At 45.3% G+C, this 27,681-nt stretch overlaps 1 protein-coding gene across 2 annotated transcripts in view; it reads left to right on the top strand.

Annotated features, from left to right (window-relative positions):
• The window catches only part of LOC121553401 (methylcytosine dioxygenase tet3-B-like), a 108,414-nt gene extending 81,257 nt beyond the window's left edge, over positions 1-27,157 (top strand). For both annotated transcript variants that reach the window (XM_045211556.1, XM_041866479.2), the window contains 9 exons: positions 2,030-4,421; positions 4,675-4,765; positions 9,736-9,829; positions 9,914-10,122; positions 10,976-11,126; positions 11,948-12,175; positions 18,192-18,368; positions 22,135-22,291; positions 22,529-27,157. In XM_045211556.1, the coding sequence (XP_045067491.1) occupies positions 2,030-4,421; positions 4,675-4,765; positions 9,736-9,829; positions 9,914-10,122; positions 10,976-11,126; positions 11,948-12,175; positions 18,192-18,368; positions 22,135-22,291; positions 22,529-23,718 (4,689 nt within the window). In that variant the 3' untranslated portion in view covers positions 23,719-27,157. The remainder of the gene's footprint in view (positions 1-2,029; positions 4,422-4,674; positions 4,766-9,735; positions 9,830-9,913; positions 10,123-10,975; positions 11,127-11,947; positions 12,176-18,191; positions 18,369-22,134; positions 22,292-22,528) is intronic.
• Positions 27,158-27,681: the final 524 nt, after the last annotated feature.

Here is a 27,681-nt window from a genome sequence, read left to right as displayed (position 1 = left end):
TTCTCTCTGTTCCTCCCTCACCTTCTCTCTGTTCCTCCCCCAACTTCTCTCTGTTCCTCCCCCACCTTCTCTCTGTTCCTCCCCCACCTTCTCTCTGTTCCTCCCTCACCTTCTCTCTGTTCCTCCCTCACCTCTGTTCTTCCCTCACCTTCTCTCTGTTCATCCCTCATCTTCTCTCTGTTCCTCCCCCAAACTTCTCTCTGTTCTCCCCCACCTTCTCTCTGTTCCTCCCCCACCTTCTCTCTGTTCCTCCCCCACCTTCTCTCTGTTCCTCCCCACCTTCTCTCTGTTCCTCCCTCACCTTCTCTCTGTTCTTCCCTCACCTTCTCTCTGTTCCTCCCCCACCTTCTCTCTGTTCCTCCCTCACCTTCTCTCTGTTTGTCCCTCACCTTCTCTCTGTTCCTCCCTCACCTTCTCTCTGTTCCTCCCTCACCTTCTCTCTGTTCTTCCCTCACCTTCTCTCTGTTCATCCATCACCTTCTCTCTGTTCCTCCCTCACCTTCTCTCTGTTTGTCCCTCACCTTCTCTCTGTTTGTCCCTCACCTTCTCTCTGTTCTTCCCTCACCTTCTCTCTGTTCCTCCCTCACCTTCTCTCTGTTTGTCCCTCACCTTCTCTCTGTTCCTCCCTCACCTTCTCTCTGTTCTCCCTCACCTTCTCTCTGTTCCTCCCTCACCTTCTCTCTGTTCTTCCCTCACCTTCTCTCTGTTCCTCCCCCACCTTCTCTCTGTTCCTCCCTCATCTTCTCTCTGTTCCTCCCTCACCTTCTCTCTGTTACGTAAACAGTATTTAGTTAAGTAAACAGTATTTAGTTAAGTAAACAGTATTTAGTTAAGTAAACAGTATTTAGTTAGGTAAACAGTATTTAGTTAAGTAAACAGTATTTCGTTAAGTAAACAGTATTTCGTTAAATAAACAGTATTTCGTTAAATAAACAGTATTTAGTTAGGTAAACAGTATTTAGTTAGGTAAACAGTATTTAGTTAAGTAAACAGTAGTTAGGTAAACAGTATTTAGTTAGGTAAACAGTATTTAGTTAAGTAAACAGTAGTTAGGTAAACAGTATTTAGTTAGGTAAACAGTATTTAGTTAGGTAAACAGTATTTAGTTAAGTAAACAGTAGTTAGGTAAACAGTATTTAGGTAAGTAAACAGTATTTAGGTAAACAGTATTTAGTTAGGTAAACAGTATTTAGTTAGGTAAACAGTATTTAGTTAGGTAAACAGTATTTAGTTAAGTAAACAGTAGTTAGGTAAACAGTATTTAGTTAAGTAAACAGTAGTTAGGTAAACAGTATTTAGTTAGGTAAACAGTATTTAGTTAGGTAAACAGTATTTAGTTAAGTAAACAAACTACAGTTCACCTTATTGTATCTTCTCTGTTCTGGCTCTCGTGCTATGCCGTACACAAACACACATGTACACACACAATAGGTTCAGGTTGTAGAGGTTGTTCTAAAATGTTAAATATCTCCCTCTCTCTCTCTCTGTCTCTCTCTCTCTCTCTCTCTCTCTCTCTCTCTCTCTCTCTCTCTCTCTCTCTCTCTCTCTCTCTCTCTCTCTCTCTCTCTCTCTCTCTCTCTCTCTCTCTCTCTCTCTCTGTGTCTCTCTCTCTCTCTCTCTCTCTCTCTCTCTCTCTCTCTCTCTCTCTCGTCTCTCTCTCTCTCTCTCTCTCTCTCTCTCTCTCTCTCTCTCTCTCTGTCTCTCTCTCTCTCTCTGTCTCTCTCTCTCATCTCTCTTTCTCTTCTCTCTCTCTCTCTCTCTCTCTCTCTCCCTCTCTCTCTCTCTCCTCTCTCTCCTCTCTCTCTCCTCTCTCTCTCTCTCTCTCTCTCCTCTCTCTCTCTCGCTCTCCTCTCTCTCATCTCTCTCTCTCCTCTCTCTCTCTCTCCTCTCTCTCATTTCTCTCTCTCTCTCCTCTCTCTCTCTCTCTCCTCTCTCTCATTTCTCTCTCTCTCTGCTCTCTCTCTCTCTCTCTCTCTCTCTCTCTTCTCTCTCTCTCTCTCTCTCTCTCTCTCTCTTCTCTCTCTCCCAGGTGGTTCCAGAGGACAGCTCAGTTAATGGCAGAGGCCCAGTCCAGATGGCAGAGGACACCTATACAGCAGCGGAGGACGACGAGGAGGGTCACATACCTCACACACACCACTTCACACACCCTCCCCACACCCACACTCTTGCCCCAATCCGTGATGGACTACCAGCAGCACTTATCAAGAGAGAGCCTGGACTGGAGGACACCAACGATGGCCGACCAGCAGCACTTATCAAGAGAGAGCCTGGACTGGAGGACACCAACGATGGACTTCTTCTACAACACCACTGCACTTCTTCTGGGACTTTTCACAACGGTGCTAATGAAAACATGGCTAAAACCAACGGTGCTCAACTGATTGCCGGTCCGGATTCAGATCCGGTGTCACCAGAGTCCCAAAATACTACAATACAATTAGAGTCCCAAAGTACTACAAAAAACACGTTCCCCAAAGGCAGCTCTGAGCTGGAGGATGCACTTCCGGACAACACCATAGCTGTTCCTCTGAAGAAGATAAAGTTGGAGGAACCGTGGGTGTGGTCCATGGACCAGTCCTCCACCCCACTAGGGGGCGATGATGACGATGTCTATGAGGACGCTTTGTCCACGCTAGCAGCCGTGGTGTGTTTCTCTATCACAGACAGGAAGGGTCTGGAGGAGAAGTTGTGTAGCTCCCGTTCCCCGGTGCTACACTCATTCAAAACAGAGCCGGAGGACTTTAAGGAGGACTTTAAGGAGGACATTTGCCTGAAAAGCCAATCATCATTGATCAAGCCCATAAGTCCACGAAAAGCTCTCGACATTATTGTCAAACGAGAGCAACCCTCTCCAGATCTCTCTCAGCCAAGCATCCAGTCTTTGGTAGAAGAGAGGAATATTAGCAATGACCAGGCTATCGCTATCGAGGCGCTAACCTTACTGGCAGCTATACCACAAAACTCCCCAGAACCCTTTAGACCTGACGCACAGGGTGAAAACCCCACCACACCCTCCATGCACTTATCCAACAGAAACACCCTTCTCCAGGACTCCAACAAAGTTCTAGTGATCAGCTCCCCTCTGCACCAGACCTCAGTCATATGCTCCCCTCTACACCAGACCTCAGTCATACGCTTCCCGGTGGCCAGACAGGCTCATGTCATCCAGTGTCATTCCCATAGCCCCACTGCCACTGGCAACCTGTCCCTACAGGACCTGCTAGAAGCCAGCTCGGACTGTGACAGACTTCCCTACAACAGCACTGAGAGAGGAGGACAACACCTGTACAGGAGAGCAGACCAAGGCCTTGGTTCTCAACATAACAGGGGCGAAGGCACTTTCAGAGAACGGAAAGACATGGAGAAGAACAGCAAGGAAACAACAGAGAGGACGGTGGATAAGAGCGGGAGGAACAGGGATGAGGAAGAGGTGGCGGCTCAACTTGCCGAGTTGGGGTTCATCATCCAATCACGTCATAAGCAGCAGCAGGGTTTCCACCCCTCCCAGCACTCGGAGAACAACCCTCCCAGAGGAACTCCAGTCTCGGCCATCAAGTACAACTACAACTCCCAACATGCACCCCCCAACCACAAGAAGAACCCTGTGAAGAAACCCAGGACCACACTTTCCAAACCTAGGAAGAAGAAAGGGATGGAGGGGGTGGAAGAGGAGGGCTACAACCCCAACAACCATACCCCCCTGTCCAAACGAACACCCAACGGCAAGACCCCCCACAGAGCAAGGGTCCAGAAGGTTCTGCCCAAGCCGAAGGCATCATCGCTCAGCCACAAGAGGAGCCAGTTCCTGCCTCATGCCCAGATGGATCTGAAGAGGTACCTGACTGAGGCTCAGGAGGAACGACGGCAGCTCTTTTACTACAGTAACGCCCACAGTGGGGTCAAATACCACAAAACCTCTGGAGCCGTCGATCGTGGGCGAAGTCAAGGTTATGGTCATGACAACCAACAGTGGTCGCATTTCAACGGTCACCTGGACCCTTTACAAGGACAAGGAGTTGGACACGGACATGAGTGTGAAAGAGGATTGTATTCTCATGTATCGCAGCCCTATGTTGGGCAGCAGCACGGTGCTAACCTAAAGGCTAGCTCCACCAACCCCAGTTTCACCAGTTTAGATTCTAACAACCACAGATCCGGGTTGAACCATGGTTTATCCAACGGCTATTCCTCTGGGGGTCAACAGCAGGGGTATTACAAAGTGGAGAGGTCCGGTCCGGTCACCGTCTTGTCCACATCAACTAACGCCGATTTGGATCTATCGGAGGAGTCGACGCCCACCAAACACAACGTGAACAGCTTCCTGGAATCGCCCCTCAGGTTCCTGGACACGCCCACTAAGAATCTGCTCAGCACCCCCTCCAAGAAACTCTCTGAGATCCCCTCCTGTGGCTGCATGGGTGAGTCACCCTGATGATGATGATGAAGATGATATAATGGTGATGATGATGATGGTGATGATGATGATGGTGGTGATGATGATGATGATGATGATGATGATGGCTTTCTTTGTATCCTTTGGGAAATGATTTGGTGTAATACAGCATGCTACATACTCTACTGTGGTTAACTGGTGCTGTATTTGTCACATCTACCATTTGTTTGCCTGAAATCAGCTGAAGATGTGTTCTACAAACTACTCTTTCTCCACAGAGCACATCGTAGAGAAGGAGGAGGGTCCGTATTACACTCATCTTGGTGCTGGACCCAGTGTGTCAGCCGTCAGAGAGATGATGGAGAACAGGTAACAACAACAAATAAGACAAACTGCATCAGTTATTTTATTCCATTCCATAAACAAGCTTGGGGGTAAAACAAGTGTTTCTTGTTGCACAGCCATTTTACTTCCTGCATTCATAGTCCCATTGGGATGGCAAACCTGTGAGGTGCTAATCCACTTCTGTTTTCATGACAAATCTATTAGCTGTGTAATACTGATAAGATAATAGAGTTGATATGAAAACAGGAGTGGCTCAGTGCCTCACAGGTTGGTTTACCAGTAGGCTTATAGAGCTAGGCTAATCTGTATAACTGCCTGACTTTATTAACCTACTGTATGTAGCTGTATATTTTTCTAAATGTTTGGTACATGCCTTGCGATCTAGAGGGCGGCCTTTTGCATCCCTCCAGTGGTCCAAATGGGGAATAGAAGGGGTAGAAGGATTCCTTTATCCTATCCCAGGTATTCCTTAAAGAGGTGGGGTTTCAAATGTCTCCGGAAGGTGGTGAGTGACTCCGCTGTCCTGGCGTCGTGAGGGAGCTTGTTCCACCATTGGGGTGCCAGAGCAGCGAACAGTTTTGACTGGGCTGAGCGGGAACTATGCTTCCGCAGAGGAAGGGGAGCCAGCAGGCCAGAGGTGGATGAGCGCAATGCCCTCGTTTGGGTGTAGGGACTGATCAGAGCCTGAAGGTACAGAGGTGCCGTTCCCCTCACTGCTCCATAGGCAAGCACCATGGTCTTGTAACTTAGGTCATCTATTATGGCCTATGGAGTCCCTTGGGAAACCCAACTGCTGAACCGCCCAATGATGGGATTTATAAATAAACTATCTGGGCTCCCGAAAGGACTGATCTCTATAATATATAAACAACTTTAGGAAAGCTCATATTCTGAGCTAGCCATTAAAAATGTATGGTCCACAGATCTAATTGAATCTGAAAAACCCTTTAACCCCTTACTTTCGGGTGAATTGGCCTATATGGATAGGGCTAAATTGAAATGTTTCTTTGAGAAGAAATATGGAAAGCATAACCATGGTAGCAATTAAAAGGGAACAGTTTAGAAATTATGGAAAAATTATTAGACTAAGGGTGAGGACATAACAGTTCACCTGACACAACACTGAATCCAAACATTACACTGTTGATTTTATGTGCATTTGACATTTACTGTACTTTTCGCCGCATTTGTTGATAACAAAATTGGAAAATACTCTGGATACATTCAGTAACATGATAAGAATATTCCTGTAAAATGTGCAACATAAGACAAAAAAATTACAAGGGTTTGTTTGAGTGAGAGGACTAACTGGTGTCCCCAAGTGGCCACACACCTCTCCAAAGTGTGCACAGTTCCTAAGTCATTTCAATGCACTTTTATGACTCAAAGAGTCTTCAACTATAAGGTGCTTGTTTGAGCTCTCCTAGCTGTGCTGTTGAGGAACTAGAGCAGCACACTGGTAGTTGTTTTATTTGGAACACAGCCCTGCATCCCCTCCTTTACACAATTACTGGTGTTGTTTACGCAATCCAAAATGGTCCATTAGAAATCACAATCTGGGTCAGGTGGGCATGATTTGAAAGCTTATAGAGCCAACATGATTAGCTAAATGATATAAAATACGATCTTACAGTGTTAGGCTTTCACAATGCATTTCAGAGAAGCAGATTGTAATTTTGGTGCGCATAGAATGGAGTCATGAGTGCATTCAGATGCGTGGTCCGCAGCAAATGTTCTTCACAACAGACAAACATAAGGTCATTCTGTTTAGAACAACCCAGGGTATGAAGCTATGTCATCTTGTAACTATACATCAGTGTCCAAATCTGCCATTTTTAACCCGTATACGGGTACGATTGTAAAGGGCTACCTGGAACAGAATATGGATGTGGAAGTGCCCTGCAGTTAAATGCTTCTGGGGCAAAGTTAATTTAGAAGTGCATGAATGTAAATATCCAATGCTTTACATCTACTATGTTACTTAACGATGATAGCTCCTTGAATCTCTCAATCAATCAGAGATGATTACTGCTGCAGGCAGAACTGGCGCAAAAAAACATGTTGGCTCTTAGATGGCAATCACCCCACTCTCTCCCAATTCACCAGTGGATACTAATTTACTATTAGAAGTTCTAACATTAGAATTATCGACAGCGAGAATGAATGGTGCAAGTCAAGGAACAATTGAGGCCTGGACAAATATACTTGACTATGTTTGGAGGAATGGGATGGGAGGTTGGGTGTCGAGGCCCACTTCTTTTTTGTTTTATTTTCATGTTTGTACAGAATGTATTATTACTTAAACTTTAAAATATGATCAAAATGATCAATACTTTGTAGTTATGTACCTTTTGTAATGTTTTTCATTTGATTTTTCCCTTTTTTTTATTTTTTCTTCCGAGTGGCAGCCCACAGGTACAATATATGAAATAATGACGATATATGGAATATGAAATTATAGGAATTTAAATATTGTACCTGTAACCCCTCCAACGAAAAAATTACAAAATAAAAAATGTCGTAAAAAATATAGATATATAATTCTGGAACAGCCGGCTGTACAGTCGTGGTCAAAAGTTTTGAGAATGACACAAATATTAATTTTCACAAAGTCTGCTGCCTCAGTTTTTATGATGGCAATTTGCATATACTCCAGAATGTTATGAAGAGTGATCAGATGAATTGCAATTAATTTCAAAGTCCCTCTTTGCCATGAAAATGAACTTAATCCCCCAAAAACATTTCCACTGCATTTCAGCCCTGCCACAAAAGGACCAGCTGCTTTGCACAAAAAGGGCTTCACAGGCAAGGATATTGCTGCTAGTAAGATTGCACCTAAATCAACCATTTCTCGGATCATCAAGAACTTCAAGGAGAGAGGTTCAATTGTTGTGAAGAAGGCTTCAGGGCGCCCAAGAAAGTCCATAAGCGCCAGGACCGTCTCCTAAAGTTGATTCAGCTGCGGGATTGGGGCACCACCAGTGCAGAGCTTGCTCAGGAATGGCTGCAGGCAGGTGTGAGTGCATCTGCACACACAGTGAGGCGAAGACTTTTGGAGGATGTCCTGGTGTCAAGAAGGGCAGCGAGGAAGCCACTTCTCTCCAGGAAAAACATCAGGGCCAGACTGATATTCTGCAAAAGGTACAGGGATTGGACTGTTGAGGACTGGGGTAAAGTCATTTTCTCTGATGAATTCCCTTTTTGATTGTTTGGGGCATCCGGAAAAAAGCTTGTCTGGAGAAGACAAGGTGAGCACTACCATCAGTCCTGTGTCATGCCAACAGTAAAGCATCCTGAGACCATTCATGTGTGGGGTTGCTTCTCAGCCAAGGGAGTGGGCTCACTCACAATTTTGCCTAAGAACACAGCCATGAATAAAGAATGGTACCAACACATCCTCCGAGAGCAACTTCTCCCAACCATCCAAGAACAGTTTGGTGACGAACAATGCCTTTTCCAGCATGATGGAGCACCTTGCCATAAGGCAAAAGTGTTAACTAAGTGGCTCGGGGAACAAAACATCGACATTTTGGGTCCATGGCCAGGAAACTCCCCAGACCTTAATCCCATTGAGAACTTGTGGTCAATCCTCAAAAGGCGGGTGGACAAACAAAAATCCACAAATTCTGACAAACTCCAAGCATTGATTATGCAAGAATGGGCTGCCATCAGTCAGGATGTGGCCCAGAAGTTAATTGACAGCATGCCAGGGCGGATTGCAGAGGTCTATACTGCAAATATTGACTCTTTGCATAAACTTAATGTAATATCCAATAAAAGCCTTTGACCCTTATGGAATGCTTGTAATTATACTTCAGTATACCATAGTAACATCTGACAGAAATATCTAAAAACACTGAAGCAGCAAACTTTGTGAAGACCAATACTTTTGACCACGACTGTATATACACAGAGTATACAAAACTCCTGCTCTTTCCATGACAGACTGACCAGGTGAATCCAGGTGAAAGCTATGATCCCTTATTGATGTCACCTGTTAAATCCACTTCAATCAGTGTAGATGAAGGGGAGGAGACAGGTTAAAAAAGGATATTTAAGCCTTGATACAATTGAGCCATGGATTGTGTGTGTGTAAGTGTGCCATTCAGAGGGTGAATGGGCAAGACAAAATATTTAAGTGCCTTTGAACGAGGTATGATAGTAGGTGCCAGGCGCACCGGTTTGTGTCAAGAACTGCACCGCTGCTGGGTTTTTCATGCTCAACAGTTTCCCGTGTATATCAAGAATTGTCCACCACCCAAAGGACATCCAGCCAACTTGACACAACTGTGGGAAGCATTGGAGTCAATATGGGCCAGCGTCCCTGTAGAACGCTTTTGACACCTTGTAGAGTCCATGCCCTGACGAATTGAGGCTGTTCTGAGAGCAAAAGGGGTGGGGGGTGCAACTCAATATTAGGAAGGTGTTCTTAATGTTTTGTACACTCTGTGTATATTCCTGTGTGAACCACCTGCCCTGCCAAAGGCCTGGTCTCCCACAGGGCTCCTGGTGTTCATGGAATGAGGTGGGGCTTTCAGTAATAGTATAGCTCATATATTATAGAGGCTGTCGTTGAAGGAAAGCAGCACCAAGCTGGCAACACACACACACACAGAGATACATATTCACACATACAAAAACACACACACACCCTGCGTGTTAGAACAGGAAACCTCTAGGGCCGAGTCGATGTCCATGAGGAGAGTCTCTCTGCTCTGTAGTTTCTGCTGAATGACATCAGTGCCCTAGTTTTAAACAGTTTTTACTGGTTTTGAGTTATTCCAAAAACTATTTCTGCATTTTGGCTAGTAATGTAGTCCCACTGTCTTTTGCTAACGTTCTCAAAATGTGATTTGTGGCTGTATTGACAGTCATTATAAGATTTTAGTGTTGGGAGAGATTATGTTACTGAAAGGATTGTGTGTGTGTTCTAAGGTGAGAAGTGTGAAACGTCATTAATATATGATGCATGTTATTGCTGTGGGTGTTTAAAGGTATGGAGAGAAAGGGAAGGCAGTAAGAATGGAGGTGGTGGTGTACACTGGGAAAGAAGGACGCAGTTCCCAGGGCTGTCCCATCGCCAAGTGGGTAAGTACCTTGTGTGCGTGTCTGTCTGTGTGTGTGTGTGTGTGTGTATCTGCATGTCTGTGTAGTAACCCCTCTCTCTCCCAGGTGATCCGACGGGGCAGTGAGGAGGAGAAGCTGCTGTGTCTGGTGAGACACCGAGCAGGGCACCGCTGTGAGAGTGCTGTGGTGGTGATCCTCATCTTGGCATGGGAGGGCATCCCCCGGGGCATGGCAGACAGTCTGTACCAGGAGCTCACCCAGACTCTCTGTAAATACGGCTCCCCCACCAGCCGGCGCTGTGCCCTCAACGAGGAGTGAGTTACTGAAACAACAGACTTATACGTATTATTTATAACAGGCTTACACATAAACATTTACATTCATAGAACAAATTATTGTCATAACAATGGAGTGAGTTATTTTCTTTCTAGCATTTCTAGATAGTGACCTGTCTCTTTCCCGCTCTCTTCAGTTGCAATTGTGTGCCAGGATCTAAACTGATTGTCTCACGTCATCCTCCCCATCTCTCTCCTCCCTCTCCCCATCTCTCTCCCTCCCCATCTCTCTCCCTCCTCTCCCTCCCCATCTCTCTCCTCCCTCTCCCCATCTCTCTCCCTCCTCCTCTCTCTCCTCCCTCTCCCCATCTCTCTCCCTCCTCCTCTCTCTCCTCCCTCTCCCCATCTCTCTCCCTCCTCCTCTCTCTCCTCCCTCTCCCCATCTCTCTCCCTCCTCCTCTCTCTCCTCCCTCTCCCCATCTCTCTCCCTCCTCATCTCTCTCCTCCCTCTCCCCATCTCTCTCCCTCCTCATCTCTCTCCTCCCTCTCCCCATCTCTCTCCCTCCTCCTCTCTCTCCTCCCTCTCCCCATCTCTCTCCCTCCTCCTCTCTCTCCTCCCTCTCCCCATCTCTCTCCCTCCTCCTCTCCCTCCTCCCTCTCCCCATCTCTCTCCCTCCTCATCTCTCTCCCTCCCCATCTCTCTCCCTCCTCTCCCTCCCCATCTATCTCCCTCCTCCTCTCTCTCCTCCCTCTCCCCATCTCTCTCCCTCCTCATCTCTCTCCTCCCTCTCCCCATCTCTCTCCCTCCTCATCTCTCTCCTCCCTCTCCCCATCTCTCTCCCTCCTCATCTCTCCCTCTCCCCATCTCTCTCCCCTCCTCCTCTCTCTCCAGTCGGACGTGTGCTTGCCAGGGTGTGGACCCGGACACCTGCGGCGCTTCCTTCTCCTTCGGCTGTTCCTGGAGTATGTACTTCAACGGCTGCAAGTTCGCCCGCAGCAAGATCCCCCGCAAGTTCCGCCTGCTGGGAGACGTACCGCAGGAGGTTAGGACCAGGACACTCCAGTCAAACTGTGTCAAACTCCAGTCCTCTAGGGCCAGCCACAGTGGCAGCAGATTTTCATCCTTGCACTTATTTGCCTAATTAAAGATGCACTATGCAGAAATCGCTCTGCCATTTCCTGGTTGCTAAAATTCAAATCGTTCGCCTAATTTTAGTTTATGTGACAAAACAAGCAAGTATAGTGTCGAGAATCAATGTACCATCTAAACCGCTGTGAAATATATTTTCCATAACCAAAAATATTGTATTTTCAGCTGTTTGAAGCTGGTGTACAAAACCGAAAGTAAAAGACGCCAAAACGAAACTTAAGAATGGGAAGCATAGAAATACTGCACATAGAACAGATCTACCGCTTCTTAGACTTGCTTTCAATGAGACTGACAGATCTATAACTGACATTTCTAAGTGAATTTGGTCAGGTCAGAGCTATCTTAAGGTTAAGGGAAACAGCGATAAAGCAGCAGACAATGTGGCGCTCCAGGAATTGATTTGAGAGCCTGGTCAGAAAATAAACCCTAGCCCCTTCCCTATATGCCTAGACCCTAGCTCTTTGCTTTGCTAATCTAAGTCTTGTTCTAGCTTTACAAACAATGGTTTAGAATAGATATTCCTCAGTGAATAGTCTTCTTGGCATGTTAAAATGGTTAATAGACACCACCTAGTGGCCTCAGGTGGGTATGACAACCAAAGTCAGACGAGGACAACAGTGGCTGAAACATTTCTGGGATTCTCCTTTAACATCTGTTCCTATTCGTATTTGTCCCACTCTACCTCTGATCTGTGTCTGTCTGTGTGTTGTTCAGGAGGAGAAGCTGGAGCATCGTCTGCAGAACCTGGCTACAGACCTGGGTCCTGTCTACCAGAGACTGGCCCCGGAGGCTTTCCAAAACCAGGTGGATCTGGAGCAGGCGGGCCAGGACTGCAGGCTGGGTCGGAGGGCGGGCCGACCTTTCTCCGGGGTCACAGCATGTGTGGATTTCTGCGCCCACGCTCACAAAGACACACAGAACATGAACAACGGCAGCACTGTGGTAAGCTGCTCACATGACTTGATTCACATTCACATGCACACACACACACACATATTCTCTGTCAAACAAACAGAAACATAGACACAGATTAAATCAAATCAAAATTTATTGGTCCCGTATACAGTTTAGAAGATGTTATAGCGGGTGCAGCGAAATGCTTATGTTACTAGCTCCTAAATTCAGTAAAATGTCACAGATAATTAAACAAATTTAGAAAGAAAGAAATGTTGGAACGGATCCAATTAATAACCCAAATAACACTGTAACAGTAGTCCAAATGCAATCTTTAAGTATCTACACTGGATTAATTTATACAAGATATACTAAGAATGATATGTACAGCAGTAGATATATTAGAGTGAACTGCGGTGTGTATAAGGTGTCACTAAAATGCGATGTACAATAGTATAAATATTAGAATGAGCTACAGGTATGTCGAGAATACAGTATTTAAATACACAGTGTAAACCGGGAGTGTCCAGTGGTTTAATGTCTCTATAACATGGGACATTAGGCCTCTCGAGTGGCGCAGCGGTCTAAGGCACTGATCAGTGCTAGAGGCGTCACTACAGACCCGGGTTCGATCCCGGGCTGTGTCGCGACTGGGAGACCCATGAGGCGGTGCACAATTGGCTCAGCGTCGTCTGGGTTAGGGGAGGGTTTTGCCGGCTGGGATGTCCTTGTTCCATCGTGCTCTAGCGACTCCTTGTGGCGTTGACTACGGTCGCCAGCTCTACAGTGTTTCCTCCAACACAATGGCGGCTGGCTTCCGGGTTAAGCGGGCAGTGTGTCAAGAAGCAGTGCGACTTGGCGGGGTCGTGTTTCAGACGACGCATGGCTCTCGGGAGTTGCAGCGATGGGACAAGATGGGACAAGACTGTAACTACCTCTTGGGGAGAAAAAGGGGTCAAAAAAGAAATGACAAATAAAAAAGACCAAAGACAAAAATGAATAACAATATAAAAACATGGGACATTAGCGTTGGCTATGTGTGTGTGTTTGTGTATGTGTGTGTGTGTGTGTGTGTTTGATAGCTTGTGTGTGTGCGTGTTTTGTGTGAATGTGTTTGCATCACCTGGTAGACGGCCAGTGATGACTGTTCAACAGTCTGATGGTCTGGTGATAGAAGCTGTTCAACAGTCTGATGGTAATAGAAGCTGTTCAACAGTCTGATGGTCTGGTAATAGAAGCTGTTCAACAGTCTGATGGTAATAGAAGCTGTTCAACAGTCTGATGGTCTGGTGATAGAAGCTGTTCAACAGTCTGATGGTAATAGAAGCTGTTCAACAGTCTGATGGTCTGGTGATAGAAGCTGTTCAACAGTCTGATGGTAATAGAAGCTGTTCAACAGTCTGATGGTAATAGAAGCTGTTCAACAGTCTGATGGTAATAGAAGCTGTTCAACAGTCTGATGGTCTGGTAATAGAAGCTGTTCAACAGTCTGATGTTAATAGAAGCTGTTCAACAGTCTGATGGTAATAGAAGCTGTTCAACAGTCTGATGGTAATAGAAGCTGTTCAACAGTCTGATGGTAATAGAAGCTGTTCAACAGTCTGATGGTAATAGAAGCTGTTCAACAGTCTGATGGTCTGGTAATAGAAGCTGTTCAACAGTCTGATGTTAATAGAAGCTGTTCAACAGTCTGATGGGCTGGTAATAGAAGCTGTTCAACAGTCTGATGGTCTGGTAATAGAAGCTGTTCAACAGTCTGATGGGCTGGTAATAGAAGCTGTTCAACAGTCTGATGGTCTGGTAATAGAAGCTGTTCAACAGTCTGATGGTAATAGAAGCTGTTCAACAGTCTGATGGTAATAGAAGCTGTTCAACAGTCTGATGGTAATAGAAGCTGTTCAACAGTCTGATGTTAATAGAAGCTGTTCAACAGTCTGATGGGCTGGTAATAGAAGCTGTTCAACAGTCTGATGGTCTGGTAATAGAAGCTGTTCAACAGTCTGATGGGCTGGTAATAGAAGCTGTTCAACACTCTGATGGTCTGGTAATAGAAGCTGTTCAACAGTCTGATGGGCTGGTAATAGAAGCTGTTCAACAGTCTGATGGGCTGGTAATAGAAGCTGTTCAACAGTCTGATGGTAATAGAAGCTGTTCAACAGTCTGATGATCTGGTAATAGAAGTTGTTCAACAGTCTGATGGTAATAGAAGCTGTTCAACAGTCTGATGTTAATAGAAGCTGTTCAACAGTCTGATGGTCTGGTAATAGAAGCTGTTCAACAGTCTGATGGTAATAGAAGCTGTTCAACACTCTGATGGTCTGGTAATAGAAGCTGTTCAACAGTCTGATGGTAATAGAAGCTGTTCAACAGTCTGATGGTAATAGAAGATGTTCAACAGTCTGATGGTAATAGAAGTTGTTCAACAGTCTGATGGTCTGGTAATAGAAGCTGTTCAACAGTCTGATGGGCTGGTAATAGAAGCTGTTCAACAGTCTGATGGTCTGGTAATAGAAGCTGTTCAACAGTCTGATGGCCTGGTAATAGAAGCTGTTCAACAGTCTGATGGTAATAGAAGCTGTTCAACAGTCTGATGGTCTGGTAATAGAAGCTGTTCAACAGTCTGATGGTAATAGAAGCTGTTCAACAGTCTGATGGTCTGATAATAGAAGCTGTTCAACAGTCTGATGGCCTGGTGATAGAAGCTGTTCAACAGTCTGATGGTAATAGAAGCTGTTCAACAGTCTGATGTTAATAGAAGCTGTTCAACAGTCTGATGGTCTGGTAATAGAAGCTGTTCAACAGTCTGATGGCATGGTAATAGAAGCTGTTCAACAGTCTGATGGTAATAGAAGCTGTTCAACCGTCTGATGGCCTGGTGATAGAAGCTGTTCAACAGTCTGATGGTAATAGAAGCTGTTCAACAGTCTGATGTTAATAGAAGCTGTTCAACAGTCTGATGGTCTGGTAATAGAAGCTGTTCAACAGTCTGATGGGCTGGTAATAGAAGCTGTTCAACAGTCTGATGGTCTGGTAATAGAAGCTGTTCAACAGTCTGATGGTAATAGAAGCTGTTCAACAGTCTGATGGTAATAGAAGCTGTTCAACAGTCTGATGGGCTGGTAATAGAAGCTGTTCAACAGTCTGATGGTAATAGAAGCTGTTCAACAGTCTGATGGTCTGGTAATAGAAGCTGTTCAACAGTCTGATGGTAATAGAAGATGTTCAACAGTCTGATGGTAATAGAAGCTGTTCAACAGTCTGATGGTAATAGAAGCTGTTCAACAGTCTGATGGTAATAGAAGCTGTTCAACAGTCTGATGGGCTGGTAATAGAAGCTGTTCAACAGTCTGATGGTCTGGTAATAGAAGCTGTTCAACAGTCTGATGGCATGGTAATAGAAGCTGTTCAACAGTCTGATGGTAATAGAAGCTGTTCAACAGTCTGATGGTCTGGTGATAGAAGCTGTTCAACAGCCTGATGGGCTGGTAATAAAAGCAGTTCAACAGTCTGATGGTCTGGTAATAGAAGCTGTTCAACAGTCTGATGGCATGGTAATAGAAGCTGTTCAACAGTCTGATGTTAATAGAAGCTGTTCAACAGTCTGATGGCCTGGTGATAGAAGCTGTTCAACAGTCTGATGGTAATAGAAGCTGTTCAACAGTCTGATGGGCTGGTAATAGAAGCTGTTCAACAGTCTGATGTTAATAGAAGCTGTTCAACAGTCTGATGGCCTGGTGATAGAAGCTGTTCAACAGTCTGGTGGTAATAGAAGCTGTTCAACAGTCTGATGGGCTGGTAATAGAAGCTGTTCAACAGTCTGATGGTAATAGAAGCTGTTCAACAGTCTGATGGTCTGGTAATAGAAGCTGTTCAACAGTCTGATGGGCTGGTAATAGAAGCTGTTCAACAGTCTGATGGTCTGGTAATAGAAGCTGTTCAACAGTCTGGTGGTAATAGAAGCTGTTCAACAGTCTGATGGCCTGGTGATAGAAGCTGTTCAACAGTCTGGTGGTAATAGAAGCTGTTCAACAGTCTGATGGTCTGGTAATAGAAGCTGTTCAACAGTCTGATGGTAATAGAAGCTGTTCAACAGTCTGATGGTCTGGTAATAGAAGCTGTTCAACAGTCTGATGGGCTGGTAATAGAAGCTGTTCAACAGTCTGATGGTCTGGTAATAGAAGCTGTTCAACAGTCTGATGGCATGGTAATAGAAGCTGTTCAACAGTCTGATGGTAATAGAAGCTGTTCAACAGTCTGATGGGCTGGTAATAGAAGCTGTTCAACAGTCTCTCAGTCCCGGCTCTGATGCACCTGTACTGTCTCTGTCTGTCAGACGGTAGGCGAGTGAACAGTCCGTGGCTCAGGTGACTGAGGTCCTTAATGATCTTCTTGGCCTTCCTTTGACACCGAGTGCTGTAAATGTCCTGGAGGGCAGGCAGCGTACCACCAGTGATGCGTTGGGCTGACTGAGCCACACTCTGGAGAGCCATGTGTTCGATTGCGGTGCAGTTGCCGTACCAGGCAGTGATGGAGCCTTGACAGAATGCTCTCAGTGGTGCATCTGTAGAAGTTTATGAGGGAATTTCTTAAGCTGCCTGAGGTTGTAGAGTCACTGTTGCGCCTTGTTCACTGCAATGTCGGTGTGGTGAGACCAGTTCAGGTCCTCAGTGATGTGCATGCCGAGGAACTTGAAGCTTTTGACCCTCTCCACTGCGGCCCGTCGAGGAGGATGGGGGCGTGCTCCCTCTGCTGTCTCCTGAAGTCCACGATCAGCTCCTTTGTTTTGTTGACGTTGAGGGAGAGGTTATTTTCCAGGCACCACCGCCAGGGCTCTAACCTCCTCCCTGTAGGCTGTCTCATCATTGTTGGTATATACACACACTCGCTCACTCGCGCACACAGAGAGAAACACAGACACAGATACTTACACACACTTGCTTCTTGTGCCAGTATTTTAATGGACAACACCATTGAGAGTTAGTGTTGTGTTAATGGACAACACCATTGCGAGTTAGTGTTGTGTTAATGGGCAACACCAGTGAGAGTTAGTGTGGTGTTAATGGACAACACCATTGAGAGTTAGTGTGGTGTTAATGGACAACACCATTGAGAGTTAGTGTGGTGTTAATGGACAACACCATTGCGAGTTAGTGTTGCGTTAATGGACAACACCATTGAGAGTTAGTGTTGTGTTAATGGACAACACCATTGAGAGTTAGTGTTGTGTTAATGGAAAACACCATTGAGAGTTAGTGTGGTGTTAATGGACAACACCATTGAGAGTTAGTGTGGTGTTAATGGACAACACCATTGAGAGTTAGTGTTGTGTTAATGGACAACACCATTGAGAGTTAGTGTGGTGTTAATGGACAACACCATTGAGAGTTAGTGTGGTGTTAATGGACAACACCATTGAGAGTTAGTGTGGTGTTAATGGACAACACCATTGAGAGTTAGTGTGGTGTTAATGGACAACACAATTGAGAGTTAGTGTGGTGTTAATGGACAACACCATTGAGAGTTAGTGTGGTGTTAATGGACTACACCATTGAGAGTTAGTGTGGTGTTAATGGACAACACCATTGAGAGTTAGTGTTGTGTTAATGGAAACACCATTGAGAGTTAGTGTGGTGTTAATGGCCAACACCATTGAGAGTTAGTCTTGTGTTAATAGACAACACCATTGCGAGTTAGTGTTGTGTTAATGGACAACACCATTGAGAGTTAGTGTGGTGTTAATGGACAACACCATTGAGAGTTAGTGTTGTGGTTGTGTATTGTGCGTTAATGGACATACTGTAACTGGGCCATTGGGGGCAGAATTCTACTTTATCTTACACAAATGACAGTATCAAATATTTAAAGGTTTCCATAGCGGAAACACAAATGTCACTATCAAATCATTAAAATGTGTCCATAATGGAAACAAAAATTGATATGAGATGTCATGCCCTTTTTGGTAACCTCATGTGTTTTCACTTCAACCAAGATACTATAAACTCCCAGATATTGTGTTAGTCTTTTCCATTCATGTAAAATGTATTGTTGTCTGACCCTCCTGCAGGTTTGCACTTTAACCAAGGAGGACAACCGTGCGGTGCGTAACATCCCTGAGGACGAACAACTCCACGTCCTACCCCTCTATAAGATCTCACAGAGGGATGAGTTTGGCCGTGTCCATGGCCAGTGGGACAAGATCCAGACTGGAGCCCTGCAGGTGCTGTCAGCCTTCCCCAGAGAGGTAGGTTCCTACGCTTTCCTAAGTTCCCCCTAGATACAGATCTAGGAGCAGCTTCCTCTTCCCTAATCCTAACAGTAACCATTAGTGGAGAAAATGCGAAACTGACCCGAGAGATCAGCATCTAGGGACAACTTCACCCTAAATCGGTTCTTACCCCCTGTAGCGACCAGGAGAACCAGGAGGCTGGGGCTGTTACACAGGGTGGCCAATATTCCACTTGTAGTTACTGGGTATGCAGGCTTTTGTTCCAGCCCTGCTCTAACACACTTTATTCTACTAATCAACCTCCAGTTGCTCCCCAGGAGGAGGGTTGGTCACCCTTGCACGCTTCGGGATTTAAATTAGTTGGCGTCAAGGCCATGTCAATAGGAGAGTTTTGGGTTTGATCTTGCACGAGTCACATCCCACTGGGCAAAAACTGGTTGAATCAACGTTGTTTCCATGTCATTTCAACAACAAAAAAATCAATGTGATGATGTTGAATCCACATGGAAAACTGATTGGATTTGCAAAAAGTCATCAACGTAAAGGAATTCCGTATTTTTTTCACCCAACTTTTAACCTAAATGGTGAAATTCAACCAAATGTAAATCCAAACTAGACATTGAAATGATGTCTGTGCCCAGTGGTATGTGCTGTAAATGATGTCTGTTCCAGTGGGATGTGCTGTAAATGATGTCTGTGCCCAGTGGGATGTGCTGTAAATGATGTCTGTTCCAGTGGGATGTGCTGTAAATGATGTCTGTGCCCAGTGGGATGTGCTGTAAATGATGTCTGTGCCCAGTGGGATGTGCTGTAAATGATGTCTGTGCCCAGTGGGATGTGCTGTAAATGATGTCTGTGCCCAGTGGGATGTGCTGTAAATGATGTCTGTTCCAGTGGGATGTGCTGTAAATGATGTCTGTTCCAGTGGGATGTGCTGTAAATGATGTCTGTTCCAGTGGGATGTGCTGTAAATGATGTCTGTGCCCAGTTGGATGTGCTGTAAATGATGTCTGTTCCAGTGGGATGTGCTGTAAATTATGTCTGTTCCAGTGGGATGTGCTGTAAATGATGTCTGTTCCAGTGGGATGTGCTGTAAATGATGTCTGTTCCAGTGGGATGTGCTGTAAATGATGTCTGTGCCCAGTGGGATGTGCTGTAAATGATGTCTGTTCCAGTTGGATGTGCTGTAAATGATGTCTGTTCCAGTGGGATGTGCTGTAAATGATGTCTGTTCCAGTTGGATGTGCTGTAAATGATGTCTGTTCCAGTGGGATGTGCTGTAAATTATGTCTGTTCCAGTGGGATGTGCTGTAAATGATGTCTGTTCCAGTGGGATGTGCTGTAAATGATGTCTGTGCCCAGTGGGATGTGCTGGTGACCCAGGCACGGGTTGTGCTGGACTGACGACGCGCACCCCTGGCTTGGTGCGTGGAGGAGGAACGGGCCTTACCAGGCTGACGACGCGCACCCCTGGCTTGGTGCGTGGAGGAGGAACGGGCCTTACCAGGCTGACGACTCGCACCCCTGGCTTAGTGCGAGTGGCAGGAACAGGCCTTACCAGGCTGACGTCTCGCACCCCTGGCTTAGTGCGAGTAGCAGGAACAGGCCTTACCAGGCTGACGTCTCGCACCCCTGGCTTAGTGCGAGTGGCAGGAACAGGCCGGGCCGGGCTGGCGACGTGCACCGTAGACTTGGTGCGAGTGGCAGGAACAGGCCGGGCCGGGCTGGCGACGTGCACCGTAGACTTGGTGCGAGTGGCAGGAACAGGCCGGGCCGGGCTGGCGACGCGCACCGTAGACTTGGTGCGAGTGGCAGGAACAGGCCGGGCCGGGCTGGCGACGCGCACCGTAGACTTGGTGCGAGTGGCAGGAACAGGCCGGGCCGGGCTGGCGACGCGCACCGTATACTTGGTGCGAGTGGCAGGAACAGGCCGGGCCGGGCTGGCGACGCGCACCGTAGACTTGGTGCGTGGAGCAGGGACAGGCCGGACTGGGCTGGCGACGCACACCGTAGGCTTGGTGCGTGGAGCAGGGACAGGCCGGGCTGGGCTGTCGACGCACACCGTAGGCTTGGTGCGTGGAGCAGGGACAGGCCGGACCGGGCTGGCGACGCACACCGTAGGCTTGGTGCGTGGAGCAGGGACTGGCCGGACTGGGCTGGCGACGCACACCGTAGGCTTGGTGCGTGGAGCAGGGACAGGCCGAACCGGGCTGTGGAGACGGATAGGAGACCTGGAGTGAAGAGCGGCCACAACCCGTCCTGGCTGAATGCCTACCCTCACACACTCTGTGTGAGGCATCCGCACAGGACGTACAGGGCGGTGTATCCGTAACCTGGTGGCCTTCTGAATCCGCCCCTTTTTTGCCTCCGTCAGCCCCGTCGTCCATGCCGTGTGCCCCCCCCTAAACATTTTCTGGGGTTGCCTCTCGCCTGTCCGACGTTGACCCGTTTGGCGCCGCTGCTCCTCTCTACGGCGCCTCTCCACTGTCTCACTCCATGGCCGGCGATCCATCCCGGCCAGGATTTCCTCCCAAGTCCAGGACCCTTTACCGTCCAATATCTCCTCCCATGTCCAGGCTGCCTGCTCCTCTCTACGGCGCGCCTCCACCGTCTCTTCTCCCGGCGCTTCCTCCCATGTCCAGCCCAAGAGCTGCCCCTGGACACGCTGCTTGGTCGTTGCATGGTGGGTTCTTCTGTCACGATCGTCGTAATGAACAGACCAAGGCGCAGCGTGATGAACGAACATGTTTAACTTTATTATCTTTAGTGATAATAGAACACAATCAACAAAACAAGAAACGACTCGTGAAGTCCACGGTAACAATGACCGAACACGGAACAAGAACCCACAAACATAAAGGGAAAATAGACAGTATAAATATGGCTCCCAATCAGAGACAACCAACGACAGCTGACACTCGTTGCCTCTGATTGGGAGTCACTCTAGCCAACATAGAAATAAACACAACAGAATTACCAACATAGAAATAAACACATAGAATGAACACACCCTGGCTCAACATATAGAGTCCCAGAGCCAGGGTGTGACAGTCTGTTCCAGTGGGATGTGCTGTAAATGATGTCTGTTCCAGTGGGATGTGCTGTAAATGATGTCTGTTCCAGTGGGATGTGCTGTAAATGATGTCTGTTCCAGTGGGATGTGCTGTAAATGATGTCTGTTCCAGTGGGATGTGCTGTAAATGATGTCTGTGCCCAGTGGGATGTGCTGTAAATGATGTCTGTTCCAGTGGGATGTGCTGTAAATGATGTCTGTTTCCAGTGGGATGTGCTGTAAATGAAATATGTGCCCAGTGGGATGTGCTGTAAATTATGTATGTTCCAGTGGGATGTGCTGTAAATTATGTCTGTTCCAGTGGGATGTGCTGTAAATGATGTATGTTCCAGTGGGATGTGCTGTAAATAATGTCTGTTCCAGTGGGATGTGCTGTAAATGATGTCTGTTTCCAGTGGGATGTGCTGTAAATGATGTATGTTCCAGTGGGATGTGCTGTAAATAATGTCTGTTCCAGTGGGATGTGCTGTAAATGATGTCTGTTTCCAGTGGGATGTGCTGTAAATGATGTATGTTCCAGTGGGATGTGCTGTAAATGATGTCTGTTCCAGTGGGATGTGCTGTAAATGATGTCTGTTCCAGTGGGATGTGCTGTAAATGATGTCTGTTCCAGTGGGGTGTGCTGTATTTATGTGTTTACTTCAAACCACTTGATAAAAACATCTACTAAAAGCTTTTACTAAATGACCATGTCTATATCATCACCAGGTGCGTCTGCTGGCTGAGCCGGTCAAATCAGCCCGTAAGAGGAAGCAGGAGGCCAAGCTGAAGGCCCAGGCTGACAAACAAGCTGCAGCTCAGGACAGGAAGCCTGGACAGAGTCCACTAACCCCGGGCAAGGTCAAGACAGAGAGCACCAACAAAGGTAGAGACCTCTGGTTGGTTGGTTGGTTGGTTGGTTAATTGGTTGGTTGATTGGTTGGTTGGTTGAATGAATGATTAATCAGTTGGTTGGTAGATTAATTGATTTATTCATGATTTACTAATTGATTGATTGATTGATTGATTGATTGATTGATTGATTGATAAATTGGTTGATTGATTTTCTGAATTTCTCTTACAAGAAAAAGCTTGATCCTGGTTTGTATATTTCACCTTACAGGTACCAAAAGCACTTCTTCAGCGGATCAGTCCTCCTCCTTCAAAACAGAGCCTCAGTCCTTCTACAGCTCTTACACAACAGGAAGTGTGGGTGCCTATGCACCAGAGTCTAACTCCCCCAGCCCTTACCACCACAGCACCTCCACCTACCCCACTCCTCCAGGAAGATCCACCCCAGGGATAGAGGCTCTTTCCCCCCATCGTCCCGGCATGCCTGTCCCCCAGTACAGGGACAGAGGGCCACCAGGGGCCCAGTGCAATGGTTCCCCCCTCCATTACGAGGCAATGGGAGCGGCTGTAAATGGTTACTCCCCAGGACTCAGTAGAAAGCAGCTGGCGGACCCTGAGGGATGTGGGACCCCTGGCAACTACCCCCCCAGGAAGTTTGAAATGGAGCCCAACGAGGTGCACTGCTCCCCTCTCCTCAGACCCCCCCACGGCCACAACAATCCTCCTCCATCCTCCTCCTCCTTCTCCTTCCCCCTACCCCACCCAGAGGGCCTCCACAGCAGACTCAACGGGCTCCTCAGGGCGGCGGAGGAGATGGGGGTCAGGGACGGGGTTAAAGGTCATGGAGGTCATGACCTCCCCCACGGTGCCCCCCATCCCCCTCATCTCCCCCCTCAGGCCCCTCCCCCTCTCTTCCCCAACCCAGAAGAGGTCAAACAGGAACAGGAAGAGGTGTGGTCAGACAGTGAGCACAACTTCCTGGACAGTGACATCGGCGGGGTGGCGGTAGCTCCCTCCCACGGTTCCATCCTGATCGAGTGCGCCCGCAGAGAGCTCCACGCCACCACCCCCATCCTCCGACCCGACCGCAGCCACCCCACCCGCATCTCCCTGGTCTTCTACCAGCACAAGTCCCTCAACGAGCCCGACCACGGCCTGCACATGTGGGAGGCCAAGATGGCCCGGAGGGAGCGGGAGAGGGAGGAGGAGGCTGAGAGGCTGGGGATGGGCCTGGACCTGGAAGAGGTTAGCCCTGTCAAGAGGAAGAGGGAGAGGGGGAAGGGGGACGGGGGAGAGAGTGTGGAGCCTGAGGAGGAGGGAGAGGAGGAGGGCCCGGAGGAGAAGAAGGGGGTGTTGAAGGTTCCTACCCGGCAGGTGGTGACTGTCCCGCGGGATGGGGTGGTCACTGTGTCCCCTTACGCTCTGACACAGGTCACGGGCCCCTACAACCGCTGGACATGATACTGTTATGTACACACACGTACACAAGCACACACTCACACACAGACACATACAGCGATTACATTTGAACACACACACACACACCACCCTACACACACACACACCACCCTGTGCTACTGCCTTACCTCAATCAACTTTACACTTCTACTCTCGTTTTTATGTGTTATTTCGTTGTGTTACTTTTTCCAAACGTCTGTCTGTTTATTTTTGTTTCTCTTCGTCTCTGCTTTTAAAGTGATGAGGAAGACTATCGTTTGTGAGGTTTTAACTGTGAGTTTTAGTGTTTGATGATGATTTTTGGGGTCTGGTTTTTCATGTAAAGAGATGGTGCTCAGAACCAATTTTAAATAGGTTTTTTAATTGGTTTTAAATACAACTTGATTAATAAGAACAAACAAGATGTGATTATTTATTCTGATCATTTTTTTAAATATATTTTTTTATTTTATTTCTTGATGCAAGCCTGTTTACTGCAATGTTGCTGTCATCTAGCATTTTACACTAGTAAACACTCATGTCAAGTCTCTATGGTCTTTGTTTCAGCCAAGAGTGCTCTTTTAACAAAATGAGTTTTATCAATGATTGATCATATAATGGTGCCATTTGTAGCAGCAACTTTCGATAAACAGACCACATATTACACAGTATGTAAGACTAGACTACACACATTTACTCTAGTTTTATGTGAAAATAATGTACCCATGTAGCATGGTGCTTTTCCTTCTCTTTCCATTCCTCTATTGGTGGTCATGAAGGAACTTTACTACCTTGTTTTGGGCTGGATCATTTTTGTCTTTTTGTTAAGCGTACAGATATATGATGACATATTGAAAAAGCACTTTTTTATTTTTCATAACTTGAAAAAGGTCCCGTTCCAATATGTACAGATAGAGAGATATATCTGACAGCTTGTGTGAAACCTGTTTATTTTTTTTTGTAGAATGATTTAATTCAACAATGAATTTTTAACATTATAAATTACATATCAGTCTCACACAAAAAACAGGCTTACTAAGCAATTATGAAATGCTGCATATAAAGATTGTGGTGCTTGTTGTCAACGACACTTCATTTATATAAATCTGGATAACCATGTACGGTATGTTCACTGAAGACTTGGGTTCAAATACATGTGTATTTGAGTATCTGGTATTTAAAATGCTTTTTTCTGTGTATTTGAGTATTTTCAAAATACACAGCCCAAAATAAGTACTTTTATTTGAGTATTTGAATGGTTGATTGTAAAAAAACAAATAGTCTACCAAATTGTATTTGAGAGTATTTTCAAATACTTATGTAAAATACTATTTTCAAATACCTGGGTTAAATGCATGGGAATGTATTTGCGTCAGTGTATTTGAGTATTTTCAAATACTTTCCAAATTTCCAAATACAACTACTTGTCTTTTCAAAAAATTACTTTGAATGTATGTGAAAGTAATTGAGATATTTGAAATAGTATTTTAACCCAGGTCTGGTTCACTGTCTGAACTTCCAGAGTGTTTTAAATAGGACATGTCTGTTTTTGATACAGACACTAAAAAGACCACATAAAACCTGTTCAGAAATGGTGACTATATTACTGTATGTTTCTTACAGGCGCTAACAACATCTCTATCCTCTCTTTTTAACTGACTAGGGCATTGATTGACAGTTATGTTTGTCCTTATGCTGGGTATAAATACATTATACAAGTGGAGAGAAAACCAACCAAACCCTTTGTTGTTTCTCATTGCCTCATCTTTACTTTCTGGGTGAAGCTGCTCTGACAGAATACAACACTCCTCAGATCGTTTCTGGTGCTGTAACAGTTTTGAAACGTTGTTTACATACCATTTACATAACTGTTTCACATGGGGTTCTGAATGTGGCATACAGGGTTGGGGTCAACTCGTGTCATTTCATAAAATAACTGTAATATTCTAAGAGAATTTTCCAATTCAACCTTATTCATTCAAGTTCATTTTAAACCCTGGATAAAAGGCTGTTGAAATGGAATCGACCTCGATGCTTGTGGCATACTGTTTCAGTGTCGAATTTAGTTACTTTCTGATGGTGCTAACTCGTCAAAATGTGATACTGCACTGACAAAGCCTGTGTATATTCTAAGGGTGATGTTATGATGCTTTTTGCATGACTAGCATTTACTGTTTCCCTTCTAGATGGGCATGCCATAGCTTTGTGCTCTACCGTCTCTGTCCTGAATGCATTATGTACTACAGTACTTCAATTTTGTCATTGGTCAACTTGATCAGAGTTAGAGTAGCATCAATTCTCTGCATCTTTTCATTTACATTTTACATTTTAGTCATTTAGCAGATGCTCTTATCCAGAGCGACTTACAGTTAGTGAGTGCATACATTTTTCATCATAAGTTCTAGGTCTATCACGTATTGAGTCAGACAGTAGACCTCTTCAATATACAGTATAAACCTGCTTTTGATAGGGGCAACCATGTTGGGTATTCATCAATGCTCACGTTAGTCCATCATAACCATGTAATAATGGGCCCATTCACTAATATTACAATTGACTAGGTATCTGTTGTATTGATCTGTCTCAGTATAGGCTGGATCTAATGCAGCTCAATGCAGATAAAGCAAATGTCACTGGTGCTTTCATTTGACTAATACACAGATCTGGAGATATGTTTTTGTTTGACTTTTGTCATATTTTTTTCTGTTTTTTTTCTCTTTGTTTCTCAGGTGTGAGGTTGTTCATTTACCCAGGCTTCAACCCAACTAGGGCATACACAGTCTCCTAACACAACTCTCTTTCTTCCAATAATGTCGTCAACAGATTGACAAAGTCAAACCATATACTTAGATTTTTCCTCTGAGATAAACGTTGACACATAGATTGAATGCATTTTATACAAAGTAGCTGCAGTACATATATAGTCTATTACAATATATTGAATGTAGGCCGTTGAAAGTTACTGATGTGGTAGAAAACAGTCACTTTAAAACGTTTCCAGCTATACATAAGACAGTTTGTAAGATAATAAACTTTTGTAATTGCTTCACTTGAAGATTTCTTGGTTCTACCATTATGTGTGACTTGAAAACTGTGGTAACCTACGTGTAGATCAAGGAGGAAAAACTAGCACCAGCATTTTAAAACTCAATAGTTTTTATTGGAATAAAACTGTATAAAATACACATTTCATGTGGAATAAAACTGTATAAAATTCACATTTCATGTGGAATAAAACTGTATAAAATACACATTTCATGTGAAACTGACAGTTTTACTGTACTATTCATGGTTTGTAGATAACGAACAGTCTTGCTATTTTGAAACTGATTGACAAAATTACTGTACATAACTAAGATGTATATCAATTTTACAGTTTTGAGAAAATACTAAATTCAGCATTCCTGTCAATGGCTAGCTACCCCCTGGTGATTTTGAAATAAATATGTATTTATATTTTGGACTTGTTGTGTGTCTTTTTGCTTTATTGACAATAAACGACTTCAAAGTATATAAGCTATAATACGACGTGTGTGTGATAGAATAACTGCTTTAGACACAACAGATAACAGATGGCAAGACCCCTGATTAGATATGTGTGTAGACCCTCAATAATTTACTTTTGGGAATAGAAGGTAACCAGTAGAACAAAAAAAGATAGCTTACCTTATTCCCCGGGTCCATTCCTTTGTCACAGTGAAATATTTCGCAAATTAAATTTCATTTGTCACATATACGTGTTTAGCAGATGTTATTGCGGGTGTAGCGAAATGCTTGTGCTTCTAGCTCCGACAGTGCAGTAATATCTAACAAGAAATATCTAACAATTTCACAACATATACCCAATACACACAAATCTAGTAAGGAATGGAATTTAAGAATATATACATATATGGACAAGCAATGACAGAGCGGCATGGACTAAGATACAGTATAATATTATAGAATACAGTATATACATATGAGATGAGTAGTGCAAGATATGTA

Source organism: Coregonus clupeaformis, chromosome 37, assembly GCF_020615455.1.
Source record: "Coregonus clupeaformis isolate EN_2021a chromosome 37, ASM2061545v1, whole genome shotgun sequence".
In the NCBI taxonomy this organism is placed as follows: Eukaryota; Metazoa; Chordata; class Actinopteri; order Salmoniformes; family Salmonidae; genus Coregonus; species Coregonus clupeaformis.
The sequence above is the reverse complement of the archived record's forward strand: the minus strand, read 5'-3'. Positions and strand labels throughout refer to the sequence as shown.